The sequence below is a fragment of the Botrytis deweyae genome (genome assembly GCF_014898535.1).
Source record: "Botrytis deweyae strain B1 chromosome Unknown BDEW_035, whole genome shotgun sequence".
NCBI lineage: Eukaryota > Fungi > Ascomycota > Leotiomycetes > Helotiales > Sclerotiniaceae > Botrytis > Botrytis deweyae.
The window spans coordinates 1,426-14,790 of NW_024066242.1; the positions used below are offsets into that span (position 1 = coordinate 1,426).

The following is a 13,365-nucleotide window of genomic DNA, read 5'->3' on the forward strand; positions in this document are numbered from 1 at the left end:
TTTAAATTATACTTAATTAACTTAATAATTATAGATTCTATAAATACTATATTTATAATTTCAATTATAATCTTGCAAGATTTTCTTATTAATTATTATTCTAGTAAAATATTCTATACTCTTTATTTTTCTATAAATTCTTCTTCTAAAATAACAAAATACAGTTTTAAATTTATCTTATCTTTTAATAAATCTTCAAAAAATATATAATTACTTGTTTTTATTATTATATATTTATTCAAAGTATATATTTATAATTACTTTATAATATAATCATTATATCCAATAAATATATTTATTTTTATTTTATTTATTAGTTTGTTTTAGTAAATATTATTAAAATAAAATATTAAATTAATATAAGAATAACATTTTGATTTTTATATTTTGATATATATTATTAATAATATTATCCCGATTTATGCTTTATATAATAATACTTGCTTTTTCTTTATTTGTATAGTTATATTTTATTATTAACTAACAAGTATTTCTTTATATTTTTGTTTAATCTTGAATTCATTTATCTATAGTTTTATGTATATTCTATTTCTAGTATATATATTTATCTTTATTATATAATCCCAGAATTCAATTAATATTACTAAATCTTTAAGTATTATATAAATATTCGATTAAATAATTTGAATTACTTATTCAATTATATCATTTTGATTTAAAATATATATATATATTGATTATTATTATATACCTAGCTTGTTTTATTACTTCTATAATACTTTCTCGATCTCTAAAGTATTATCAATATATATTATTCTAATCAAAAATCCATTCTCTCATTTTACACTAATTCTCTATTTTTTTAGTTTTTTAATAATATCACTTTTCTTTTTAGATATATTACTCAAATCTTTTTTATTCAATTACAAATTATTTTTACAAAATATTACTTTTTCGAAATAATACTAAAAATGATTCTAATATATCTAGTAATATAAAAGCTAATAATTACTTCTTATATTCTAAAAGAATTATACTATAATACTTTTTTATTTTTATTACTATATATATTTTACAGAATTCTAGATTTACAGATAACTTAATATCTTTCTTCAAGATTATAATCAAATATAGTTTATTCAGAATTTTATATTTTATATATCTAAAGCAATAATATTACAATTAATATTGATTCAAGCAATTTCATTATTAGATATTTGCTTTATTTATTTTATTTTTATTATAAATAATATTCTCAACTTCTAATGGAATTTTTTTATTCTTCTTTACAACTAAAAGTATAATATCAAAATTATTAATAACAATATTCGTAATTATATAAATTCTATAAAAATTGTTTGTAGATAATAGAACTTTTCTATTTTTATAAAAGTATATCTTCTTATTATTAAAGATTCTCTTAACACTAAATTCCCTATAAAACGATTTTATAAATAACAAGCTTACTCCTAATTCTGAAATATATAACATCTTTAATTTATATACTCTTTTATTCTATTTTATTTCTATTATTCTATACTTTTTTATAATTAATTCTTTCTTTTCAATTTTTATTTATCTTAACCTAAAAAGTAGCTTTAAATTAAATAAAAGGTGGAATTGATCAATTATATACAACAAGTAGTTGATATCTGTAATTCATTTTCTAATATTGCTGTAAAAGGATATATATACAGATTCACTTGAATAGTAATAAGGTTTTTTCTCGTTTGAAGTTTCAGTTATAATATAATTGTAATTGTATATAAAGTGGAAGATTAAATTGCTAGAGAAAAACTTGTAACTTTTTCAATTTGAGTTTGTTTAATATTTTGATAAGAATAATAATTTTTTGATTAAATTGTTCTTAATATAAACTTGAATACCTTTTTTATATAGATAATCTTATATAATATGATTCGGATTGTTATAATAAAAGTATTTTTTTTCTTTACTTAAATTATAGGATTTTCTCTTAAAACTTTAATAATAGTTTTTATTATATTATTTATAATCTTAATAATTTTGTATAATCATTATTATACTTATTTTTCTATTCTTATTTATTATAAAAATATTTCTGAAAATAGTTATTTTATTTATAGCTCAAATCTTTTCAAATTTGATTATGAAATCAAGATTTTAAATATCGATTGTTTTAATAATGATATTGAAATACTTCAATAATTTTTAAATAAAGAATTCTAGAATAATATTTTCAATCAATAAATCCTTCTATATTATCTCTACTTCGACTATCTTTTTTTGAATTGAATATATTTCATTTTAGTCTTTTTTGATTATAATATTCTCCTTTAACTTTTATATTATTAATTATATAAACTTATTTTGTAATTCTTGAAAAATAATATATTTATACTTTGCTTTTAGTTTGATTCATTTATTACTAAATTTGGCAATATTTTCGATAAATTTGTTATCTATATTATTGATATATTGAATAACAAAAGTTTTATATCAATTTAGACTTTTTTCATTCTATATACTATATTCACCAATTTGATAGAATCTGTATAAAGTGCTCTATACACAGCCATATTATTTATAATAATAAAACCCAATCCTTTTTTTATAAGATATAGCTTTATTATTTTGAATTAATAATACCAATTCTTTTTATTCAATATTAGAATCTTTAGCTTTCTATTATCAAAATTGTTTTTTTATGATTGTGGGTATTATTATTAATCTTAATTTTGATATACTATAAAATAGAAATATTAATTTTCTTTTTCTTTAATATAATTTGAGTTTTTATATAAAATAAATATATCTTTTTAAGGGTTTTTTGATTTTATATTAATAAAAAATCTCTATTACAACTTTTTATTAATAAAAAGTCTTTATTACAACTCTTTCGATTTAATTTAAGTTTTTACCTTTTTCTTATACCTCTATAACTTATTCTTTTTATTATATAGGCTTTTATCTCTTTTTTAATTATATAGATCTTTATCTTTTCTCTTATACCTTTATACATTCCTTTCTACTAATAATTTCTAATTCAAATACGAATCCAAGCTTATAACCTGTTTTAAATATAACTTTTTATAGGGAATAAAATGGAAAGTATAAGGTAAAAAGTAATAGTATTCGGAGAATTAGTATACTAAGTTTATTCTATAATTTTCGAAAGAAAGAGCTTTGTATAGAACAAAGCTTTTATTAGTACTAATTAGGGCTAGCTCCCCCTACTCCATGATCACGTGAACCATACCTTTCAATAATTTATTTATTTATTCATTTATTTATTATTCATTTATTCATTTATTCATTTATTTATTTATTTATTTATTCTATTATTTATTCATTTATTTATTCATTCATCTATCTATTCATTCATCTATTTATTCATCTATTCATCTATTTATTTATTTATTTATTTGTTTATTTATTCATTCATCTATTTATTTATTCTATTATTATCCACTCATCTATTCATTCATTTAATTCATCCATCCATTCATTCATCCATTTATTCTATTATTTATTCATTATTTATCTATCTATCTATTTATTTATTTATTATTCATTTATTATTCATTTTATTATTCATTTTATTATCATTTATTATTCATTTTATTATTCATTTTATTATTCATTTATTATTCATTTTATTATTCATTTTATTATTCATTTTATTATTCATTTTATTATTCATTTTATTATTCATCCATCTATCCCATCATTCATCCATCTATCCCATCATCCATCTATCCCATCATCTATCCATCCCATCATCCATTCATCTATCCCATCATCCATCCATCCATCCATCCACCCATCATCCATCCTTCCAATAACATTCTCACTCTACTACAACTAAATATCGAGATGCGATACTATATATATATTATATATTATACATAGGATATGATACGTGCAGAAGATATTAGACAGACAGACAGACAACACTTACCCTCTAGCTAACTATCTATTCTCTCCAGCTCTATCCATCATCAATAAATCGACCACCACCAAAGTACCCTCCAATCACATCACATCACAAACTCTCAAAAAATCTCAAATCTCACAATTCAGAAAACATCACATCACACATCACACATCACACATCACACATCACACACATCCAAATCAATCAAGAAACATCAAAAATAATCTCAATCAGGTCCACGACCATATAATTTCACTCGTATGCTATGTATGCGTAATAAACACAACTGCTCGATCGTGATCCCACATACATCCATCCCCAATCCATACCATCCCTCAACCCTCTAGACAGCCCGTCTAGTACCAGGGTGAAACAAAAAAACCATAGAACGCCAACCAGCTAATCAAGCTAAACAGGTTTGCTCAAAAAAGACAAAAAAGGTAATGTATGCATGCATGCCATTAAATCATGAGATTCTGCCTTCACAAATCCCAAACCGCGGGGTATCAAGGTTGTCGCTACAAAACAATAAACGTTCCAGGAAAACTCCTCCCGTAAACAGGATGCTAGACTGTCTTACACACCAAAGCAAAAGCAGAGGTATAGACTATCAAAAAGTTTTTAATTCGAGGAAATGTATCGCCATGTCGAGACCAGATTGAGATAGAAAACGTAGTCGAAAGTCGCAATGAATGATTCACAAAAAGAATCAGGAGAGAGCGAAACCCTGCCGTAAACAGCATGCTAGACCGTCTAAAAAAGACTATCAAAAGTAACATAAGCCCATCCTAACTCCCCCGAGAACCATAATCGAAAGTGTATTGTATCGACGCGTATGTGAAAGAGTATGAGATGATGTCATGACAAAGATGGTAGAGGTGAGAAGATATTTAACCACCGAAACCATAGAGGGTACGTCCTTGTCTCTTCAAAGCGTAGACGACATCGAGGGAAGTGACGGTCTTGCGCTTGGCGTGTTCGGTATAGGTGACGGCATCACGAATGACACCTTCGAGGAAGGTCTTCAAAACACCACGGGTTTCTTCGTAGATCACTGTGGAAAGACGCGTCAGTAAATAAATCTTTGTGGAATATTATCACACATCCAAGCCATGAAGACTGAAGACGCGACGGGATAGCATTGGATAAAACTTACTGGCAGAAATACGCTTGACACCACCACGACGAGCAAGACGTCTGATAGCTGGCTTGGTGATACCTTGGATGTTGTCTCTCAAAATCTTACGATGACGCTTAGCACCACCCTTTCCGAGACCCTTTCCGCCCTTTCCACCTATTGAAGAATATCATTAGTATGTTGAAGCATGATTGATGTGATGGTATATTATTGAAGTGAGATAATCATTGTTGTAGGTAGGTAGGTATATCGACATCATAGAGATGTGGATACCTTATCGCGTTGATAGATGATGGAGTGGAGTGAGATCAAAACACCAACACCAAAACATCATCCTCAAATATCGCGACCGACAACAACAACAATCTCAACTTCAACATAAGAATCAAGAGAAGAAAAGGTATTATAACTTACGTCCAGTCATGATGAAGTAGTTATTACGGAGTGGATTTGATTATTTGAGATAATAAACGCGTCTTTTAATAAGACGATGGATGGATGTATTGATGATAATTCCGAAGTAAGTAGTGGCGGAATATGAAGTTGTTAAATAAAAGAATGGAAATCCGAAGGGGGGAGGGAATTTGTTGGTTTTTGATCAGGAAACAAGTGATCTGGAAAATGGGAGTTTTGACGCTAGTACCTTTTGAGAAATTAATGGAAATGGGAATGGGAATTGATATTTTATTATTATCTAAGGGAGAAAGGGACTGGGGGGGTGATTGCCGAGGAAAATTATAGAAAAAATTCAATGTCGTTCTTTCGATTTTATTATTATGGTGGTTTGGATTTGAACACACACACAACACCACATATGGCTTACGGCTGTATTATTTGTTGCGTGCGTGACGTGAAATGTTCCGAGTCCCGATTAAAGCTCATCCATCCATCCATCCATCCATCCATCATAAGCGTAAAATGCGGCGGATCGTTACTTCGCCTTAGTTCCAGGGGTGCATCGATAAGCGAGTACTTGGGATGTTGATATTGATCTCATCGATTCATTGTTAAGAAATGAACTACCTAGTATCTATATATAAAAGAAATTCAAATTCAAATTCAAATTCAAATAAAAATTCAAATAAAAATACATGTATTGAGATATATCAGTATCCATCAAGAGTTAGGTAGGTATCTAACCCTTTCCCTATCTTTAAAGAGGTGGTGAAGTATTACTTACAACTATGAGTAGGTATCCATCATCTTCACGAAACTACCATTTCCTACGCGTCGGAACCAATACTACATATATACTACTTTGTAGGTACTACCTATGTACATCTATATTCTACACAACCTACTCCATATATAATATCATCAATAATAAAAGTAACCCCATTCCAAACTATCTAGATCTATACATTGTAGGTAACTCCCAAACTCAAAAGCCACAACTCAAAAGCCACAAGTCAAAAGTCAAACCAAGCAATCACCAAACCCCAACCTTCTACCTTCCATCCTCCATCTTCCACCTTCCATCTTCCATCTTCCAAATCAAGGGTATATATTCCCACTTACAATCTAAACACCAAAGCACCACTCATTTCTCATTCCTCATTTCTCATCCATCAAAACACGCATTATCAGAATCATCCATAGGTACCTATCCATACTTTTACAATCTCATTTCATTTCCAATCCCATCCCATCCCATTATATACATGAACTCCTAATACTCACAATATAACACAATACATCACAACACAAAAAGACACAAGGAAATTCATAAAAGTACTAGAGACTTCAAACATGCATGACTTTCATTTACAGGAAAGTAATCTTACCATCCAAGGTTCATTGAAGTAACAATAAGTGTGTTAAAGGGTATTGTGCTATGCTATGGTAGCTAGGGAGTAACGAGTTGGGAAGAGACTACTAGCTAGGTAGGTACCAGAGATTTCTTACCGCCAGTCTTCACAATCACATTACAGGACTTATCCAGACACTTTCGAAAACATCGCAATTTTCTGTTGGAAATTCGCAGAGGTGACAATACTTGTTTTGGGATATCATATTATATCTATTACTATTCTTCTGTAGCATTCATGTTTGGGAAATGTTGGTGAGCCATCTCACCGATTCCCATCGCGTCCCATTGTGCGTATTTCTTCAGCTACATAAACCACTCCCAGCGTGTATGGGCTCAAACAGTGATGAGCCTCGGTTCCCACCTCAAAGTATGGTCTCGACCGCCATTTTGATAAGGAAGATTCGAGGAATCTCCAATATGAGAATCTAAACCGTGCTAAGGTATCTGTTGTATGACAAAGGGCCAGTGCAAGCAAAGGAATCCCTCAAAGCCTGGGATTTCTTTCAGCTACCATACTCCGGTCCCTTTGCGCGCAGTGAGATCTCCCACTAAATTCCTGGTCGTGAGATGCAATTGATGAACTCTGGGGATTTCCGAGGCCACATGGTAGCGTAGATGGCTTCCATAATGTACTACCAACTACTGCTCGCAACATCATCCTCCATGTGATACGATATATCCCGAGACTTTAGTCTTCATCCATACCAAGAATCCCGAACTTATTCCTCGCGCTGATACTCTTCGTCGCACCAGAATATACACCTAAGAGTCATACCCCTCGATGCAATGATTATGATGATTCTTCCTTGATACCCTCTCAACACTCCTCACAAATATTTCTTCCCCGCCGCCGCAACCCGACCCCTGAAAACCGGACTCGTAACTGGTTGATTGACCTGGTAAAACGGACTCATAATCGTTTTTACCCAATTCTCATAAACTTCCGTGAAGAATTGTTTAATGGCCTCTTCTGTCTGAGGCGAAGTAGGATTTGCTCCGATCGATGTAGAGGTTCTCGAAGTCGTTGGGTTTGCAGGTTGAGAGGGAGAGTGTAAGAGCATGAATTTCACATCTACATATATTAGCACCATCACGATGCATATCTGTAAGAAGAAAAGCATAACTTACTTCCACCCGTCATGAAGCACGATACGTAATTATTGTAAAACCGATCGATGCATTTCAGATACCTACAAAGAATATTATTAGTATCCAATCCAGTCGCATCTCGTGCAAAATAAAATCACATACATCTGTCCACCACCCCATTGCACCTCCTCGACAATATCCAAACTACTGTGAACAATAAATTGATTCATATGTCTGGCCTGTTCGGGAAACCTGGCGATCCCATCACCACCCTGTTTCGCAGTTCCAAATTCATATTCAAAGAGAGGGTTGTCTTGCGTTCCGACGATTGCGAAATAATACGACATTTTGGTATGCGCATTCGCAGTTGAAGCAATGATGGAGGTTAGAGAGTTGAGGTCATGAAGCGAATGCTGATTGGTTCGCGGAATTTAAGGCTTGGCGCGGAGCGGAGGGGCCGACCGATTCTTGAATTTTGAAGAGGATTGATTGATGGCGTGAGGAGGTACGATTAGAAGAACATTGAAGCAAACGACACAATGTTTGGAGCTTTTAGACCTACGAATGTTATGTCTGGGGGTCTTCTTTGGTATGATCCGATTCATTCTCTGGTATCATTTTGAGCGTGGAGATTTGCTAACGGTGGTGCGATTTAGGAAGATCCCATGGCGACTCTCGAAATTCCAAAAGGCACGACAGCGCAAACGTTTAAGGGCAGTCGATTTGGTGGTTGCTACAGTGGATAGAGCCTTGGCTGCTAAGGGAATTACGACAAAGGCTGTGGAGAGGTGGAAGGAGGAAATGCCAACGGAGCAGGAGATGTTACCAAAAGATAAATACACAATCTTTGATCGGAAAGAGAAGAAATATAGAAAGGGAATTCACAGTAAGTTTGGCAGATGTGTCTCTACAGACGGAGTCAGTTTACTGATATTACTGCAGAGCTTCCTAAGTGGACGAGATTATCACAACGACTCAATCCTCCCGGGTATTGATATGGATATATTTGGATGGACTCAATGGAAAGAGTTCTCATCGGAAGAATTGATGTACAATATGCATTGATGGCGTTTGGGATATGTGTATACGAAAAAGAATGAAAGGGCATGAGTTCAGTGCTCTGGAATGGCTAGAATCCTAAGAATTTCTCCTACTATGCAAATGCAGCTCACCATTCTGATATCAATGAATCACCGCAGTTCCTTATACGCCTTCCCAAGTACTGCAAAATATCGTACAATCGTCCAACTCTCCAATAAACTATCTACCCTTGCCATATTCTTCTTCTTCTTTCTGTCTTTCAGCTTGAATAGCTCTACCTAGACCTCCTCTCCCCTCATCGTATTCCTCACGGTACTCATCGCGCACTTGGCCGCCAGACTTCCCACGTCCGTACTGTCTTCCCTCTTGAAATCCTGGATCCAAATCTGTTCTAATGATTCTCTCGTCGAGCTTTGTACCGCCAATATACTTCATGCAATCGAGCGCATCTTGGTGAGTATAATATTCCACGAAACAAAACCCACAAGGTGTCTTATTGAATCTATCCAATCCCATAATCAATCTCTTGATTTCACCACATTTCGCAAATAGTTCGTGAATCTGTTCTTCAGTTGTGTAGAAGGATCTGTAGACAAATTGTTAGTTCATGCCTCAAACCATGCCCCAGCCCATTGATTGATTGAAAACAGCTCAAATGAAAACATTGGATGCACTTTGACATACAAGTTTCCAACATAAAGTGTTGTCGCGTCTTTTAAAGGATCATCTGCTGGTTCCTCTGGAGTTCGTTCTCTTCTCTCGTCCTCTCCATCTCTCTCGTATCTGCGCTTCTTATTCTGGACCAGATTGTTAGTCGAGCTCCTTCTGCGCCGAGTGGAATAATAATTGCATAGCTTACTCTACCTTGATAATAGGCACTTGGTTTGTCAAGCCTATCGACAGTATTTCTAATTGATCCAGGCATTTTTAGAAATTTGTTGTTTCTTTACAATCCAATTTTCTACAAGGCTGATGGATTTCTTTGTTTCCTGGGGAACATTTACAACACAGAAGGCTTCCAATTACCTACCCGCATGCACCAAGCTTTCGCGACGCGCTAGCATAGCCTGATGTTAAACCCATCCAACCTCAAAAAAAGTTCCAGACTCAATTCACTTCTCTTCGCCGTAACATACAAGTTGCTTTCCAATATCGAGCTTCTACGAATGTGCTGATTATTTAAAATAATAACATCGAGCGCAGGGTTTGAAAAATGCCTCCAGTTCTTGGTTACACACCTACATGGCTTTCAAAGCCAAATCCAGGCCATGAGATATTTACAGCGAAACCGACGGGCATCCAAACAGCTTCTGGAGCTAGTTATAATCCGAATGAGAAGAAAACGAATAAACCAGGACCGAAGAGAACGATTGCGCGTAGGGGGACTGAGATATTCGTTGCTGTTGGAAAGGAAATTCGATGGGCGGATCTTGTTTACTTGAAGGAAACATGGGAAAACAAACAAGAGAACCAAAGAAGCTTCTTGAAAGGTAAATCACGAGCCGAAGAGGAAATTGAGGCTGAAGAGAATGTTGCTCGGGAGTATAGAGTAAGTTTTGAAGCTTCCGTCATTGTATTTGGGTGCTAATGTTCTGCAGACACTCAAAATTCCTATGGCAGATGAAATTCGACAGTTGATTATCTCTCCCAATTCGAATTTCATGGCGATCTTGACAACTCATACCGTACATGTCGCAATCTTACCTGAAACCTCGCATCTTACAGCCCCCGACAATGGTCCTATGAAGATTAAGACTTTTCACTTGGGTCCAACTACACATGTCACATCACGATCTGGAATATCAACTGCGCTGTGGCATCCATTGGGCGTTAATGGAACATGTTTGGTCACAATTACAAAAGATGCCGTTGTTCGCGTATGGGAATTGTCTACAACCGATCGTTGGTCTTTCGACAAACCAACTCTTGTGGTCGATCTGAAAAAATTGGCGGATGGAGTTTCGGCTGATCAAGATTTTGGAGCTTCCGTGGCTGGTCAACCAAGCAAATTTTCTCCGGATGCTTTTGAGATGGAGGTAGCATCGGCTTGTTTTGCAGGTAGAGGATCTGGAGGTTGGTCACCTATGACTCTTTGGCTTGCAATGAGGGAAGGAGATGTATATGCTCTTTGTCCATTATTGCCCGAAAAATGGGCGCCACCACCCACGCTGATTCCTTCCCTTTCGATATCGATTGTATCCAATATCGCCGCTATTGAAGATGATCCAACTGTAACTCAAGGTAGCAAACTCCTGGCGCAACAACAATTAGATTGGATGACGGATATCGACAATCAAGATCCAAGCCAGGTTCAGGGATCTTTGGGTGAGCCGCCAATTGAGGTTTACACAAGACCTTCTAGACCTGGAAAAGTACCAAGATTACAAGGTCCATTCGATTTTGAGATGGCCCCCGAGGTTGAGGATGACGAGGACGATGAACTATTCAGTGACATTTATGTCATTGGACCAAAGCTGAATGCCGAAGAGCTCATGGATGGAGAGGAGGACGATGAGCTTGAGTTAGATGAGATCGACAAAGAGGGATGTTCTATGAGCGTGATTTGTTTGCTTACAACTACTGGGCGTATTTCAATCTGCCTGGACTTGGTTGGAATCGAAGCTCAATGGTTACCGAGATCGAATTCAAGGATGTTACGATTTCTGGACGACCCGGACCCACCTGTCTTGCTGACTTATGAAGTTTTGGATACTTCCAAACCCAATGAGGTTTGGGAAGGATGTTGGCCAGTTTTTAGTCATGATGTCGAATCAAGATATTCGTTCTTCATTACCAACAATTCGAACATCACATACATGTCACTCTCTACATGGGTATTCAAGCTCGAGGAAGAATTATCCAAAGGCGCAGAGTCTAATGTTCGACTTGGTGTAGTTGTTAGCACCCCATCAGAAAGGCAGAGGGTCTATACGCCACCCATGATTGACAAGAATGCCCCTCTTGCTGCCAGCACAATTATTCAAGATCCTGATCTTGGCTATTTCCTTCTTTCCGCAAATGCTCATGGCCCATTATCTATCAACTTTGAATCACCTGAATTTCAATTGGATTTTAACCGTAGCCGTGGTCGCTCAGAATCATACGACTCCGAAACCGATAATGATAAACCTCTCGTCTTATTCGAAGCTCGGCCTGTGTACCAACCATCTTATGCTTTGGAACAACCATCCGAATTACCCTCTCTTCACGAAAAAATAAAGCATAGCAAATACAAGCGTTTGTTGAAAGAGGAGATCCGATTATCACCAGCTACACTTACGGTCATGACCGACGCCCATAAAGTTCTCAGTGAAGAAACCCATCGCATTGGTACCGCAGCCGCAGAACTGTTCAGAAAATGTATCAAACTTCAGATTGAGCTTTCAAAACATATCAAACAAGCTAACGAAATTGCAACACGTGTGGAATCTGTCATTGGCGAGGATGTAGATGAAGATGATGATAAACCTCGAGTGCCACCAAATGAAAAAATGGAACGAAGAATCAAGGAAGCAAAGGACAAACAGAAGATTTTGAATGAGAGAATTGAAAATATTAGGAAGAAGATTCCTAAAAATACGCAGAGAGAACTGAGTGATAAGGAGAAAGCGTGGATAGAAGAGGTGAGGAGTCTTGGTGGAAAGGTACTGGGTGAAGATATGGACGGATCAACGGAGAGTATGGTGAAGGTCTCGAAGGATCCTTGGCAGAGGTATGAAGAGGTGAAGGAACTAAAGGATGAGGTTTTGAGTCAGGCGAATGAATTGGTGAAGGATGCGGAGAGGGAGAGAGATGAGGAGCAACAAGAGGAGAGAGATGGAGACTCAGCAAGGGATGTACAGGTTCCGTCTGAATTGAGGAGGAAGAAGGTGGGACAGATAATGAAGTTGTTGGATCGCGAGACGGCTTTGGTGGAGGCTACGAAGGGAAGATTGGAGAGATTGAGTTTGGCTTGAAAGGGATGTGGATTGGTGGTGAGGTACAGAGGTAGCGACTAATATTTTTGACGAAATCTTCGGAAATGGAAAAGGGAACGAAAATGTGTTAAATGGTGGAAAAGGAGAAGCGAGATTGTATTGTATGATTTGATATGCTATGATATCCAGCAGGATGTGCGCAAATGTTCAGATACCTTTAACTTTACATATGTTAACGAGCGGCGTGTTTACCGAGTTGAGCTGAGGTTGAATTTGATGCGTGTGGATTGTCTGGAGGAAATAAGGGACAGGTAGGGTAGGTGGGTGGGTGGGTGAAAATAGAGAGTTAAAGGGCGTAGTCCAATAGAAAAGATGATTAATCCAAGAATTTACGATCAGTCGGTTGAATATCGAATCGAATTGGGGAATGGCCTTGTGCAATGCATATTCATACAGCGCGATAGATGGGCGTGTGATAATGATGTAGGGAGTA

At 35.1% G+C, this 13,365-nt stretch overlaps 5 protein-coding genes across 5 annotated transcripts; 2 read left to right on the plus strand and 3 right to left on the minus strand.

Moving 5' to 3' along the window:
* Nucleotides 1–4,767: 4,767 nt before the first annotated feature.
* Nucleotides 4,768–5,439, minus strand: EAE98_010248 (uncharacterized protein; the record flags this gene model as incomplete). Its single annotated transcript, XM_038957869.1, has 3 exons — nucleotides 4,768–4,931; nucleotides 5,034–5,171; nucleotides 5,430–5,439. The coding sequence occupies 3 exons, from the start codon at nucleotides 5,437–5,439 to the stop codon at nucleotides 4,768–4,770; spliced, it is 312 nt and encodes a 103-aa protein (XP_038805661.1).
* Nucleotides 5,440–7,652: 2,213 nt separating this feature from the next.
* EAE98_010249 (uncharacterized protein) lies at nucleotides 7,653–8,261 on the minus strand (the record flags this gene model as incomplete). The annotated part of the gene is made up of 3 exons (XM_038957870.1): nucleotides 7,653–7,897; nucleotides 7,954–8,015; nucleotides 8,077–8,261. 3 exons carry the CDS (start codon nucleotides 8,259–8,261, stop codon nucleotides 7,653–7,655), a joined length of 492 nt encoding a protein of 163 aa, XP_038805662.1.
* A 192-nt stretch (nucleotides 8,262–8,453) lies between these two features.
* EAE98_010250 (uncharacterized protein) lies at nucleotides 8,454–8,909 on the plus strand (the record flags this gene model as incomplete). Its single annotated transcript, XM_038957871.1, has 3 exons — nucleotides 8,454–8,503; nucleotides 8,571–8,800; nucleotides 8,857–8,909. The coding sequence occupies 3 exons, from the start codon at nucleotides 8,454–8,456 to the stop codon at nucleotides 8,907–8,909; spliced, it is 333 nt and encodes a 110-aa protein (XP_038805663.1).
* A 265-nt stretch (nucleotides 8,910–9,174) lies between these two features.
* Nucleotides 9,175–9,880, minus strand: EAE98_010251 (uncharacterized protein; the record flags this gene model as incomplete). Its single annotated transcript, XM_038957872.1, has 3 exons — nucleotides 9,175–9,541; nucleotides 9,640–9,752; nucleotides 9,815–9,880. 3 exons carry the CDS (start codon nucleotides 9,878–9,880, stop codon nucleotides 9,175–9,177), a joined length of 546 nt encoding a protein of 181 aa, XP_038805664.1.
* A 288-nt stretch (nucleotides 9,881–10,168) lies between these two features.
* Nucleotides 10,169–12,911, plus strand: EAE98_010252 (uncharacterized protein; the record flags this gene model as incomplete). The annotated part of the gene is made up of 2 exons (XM_038957873.1): nucleotides 10,169–10,504; nucleotides 10,554–12,911. The coding sequence occupies 2 exons, from the start codon at nucleotides 10,169–10,171 to the stop codon at nucleotides 12,909–12,911; spliced, it is 2,694 nt and encodes an 897-aa protein (XP_038805665.1).
* Nucleotides 12,912–13,365: the final 454 nt, after the last annotated feature.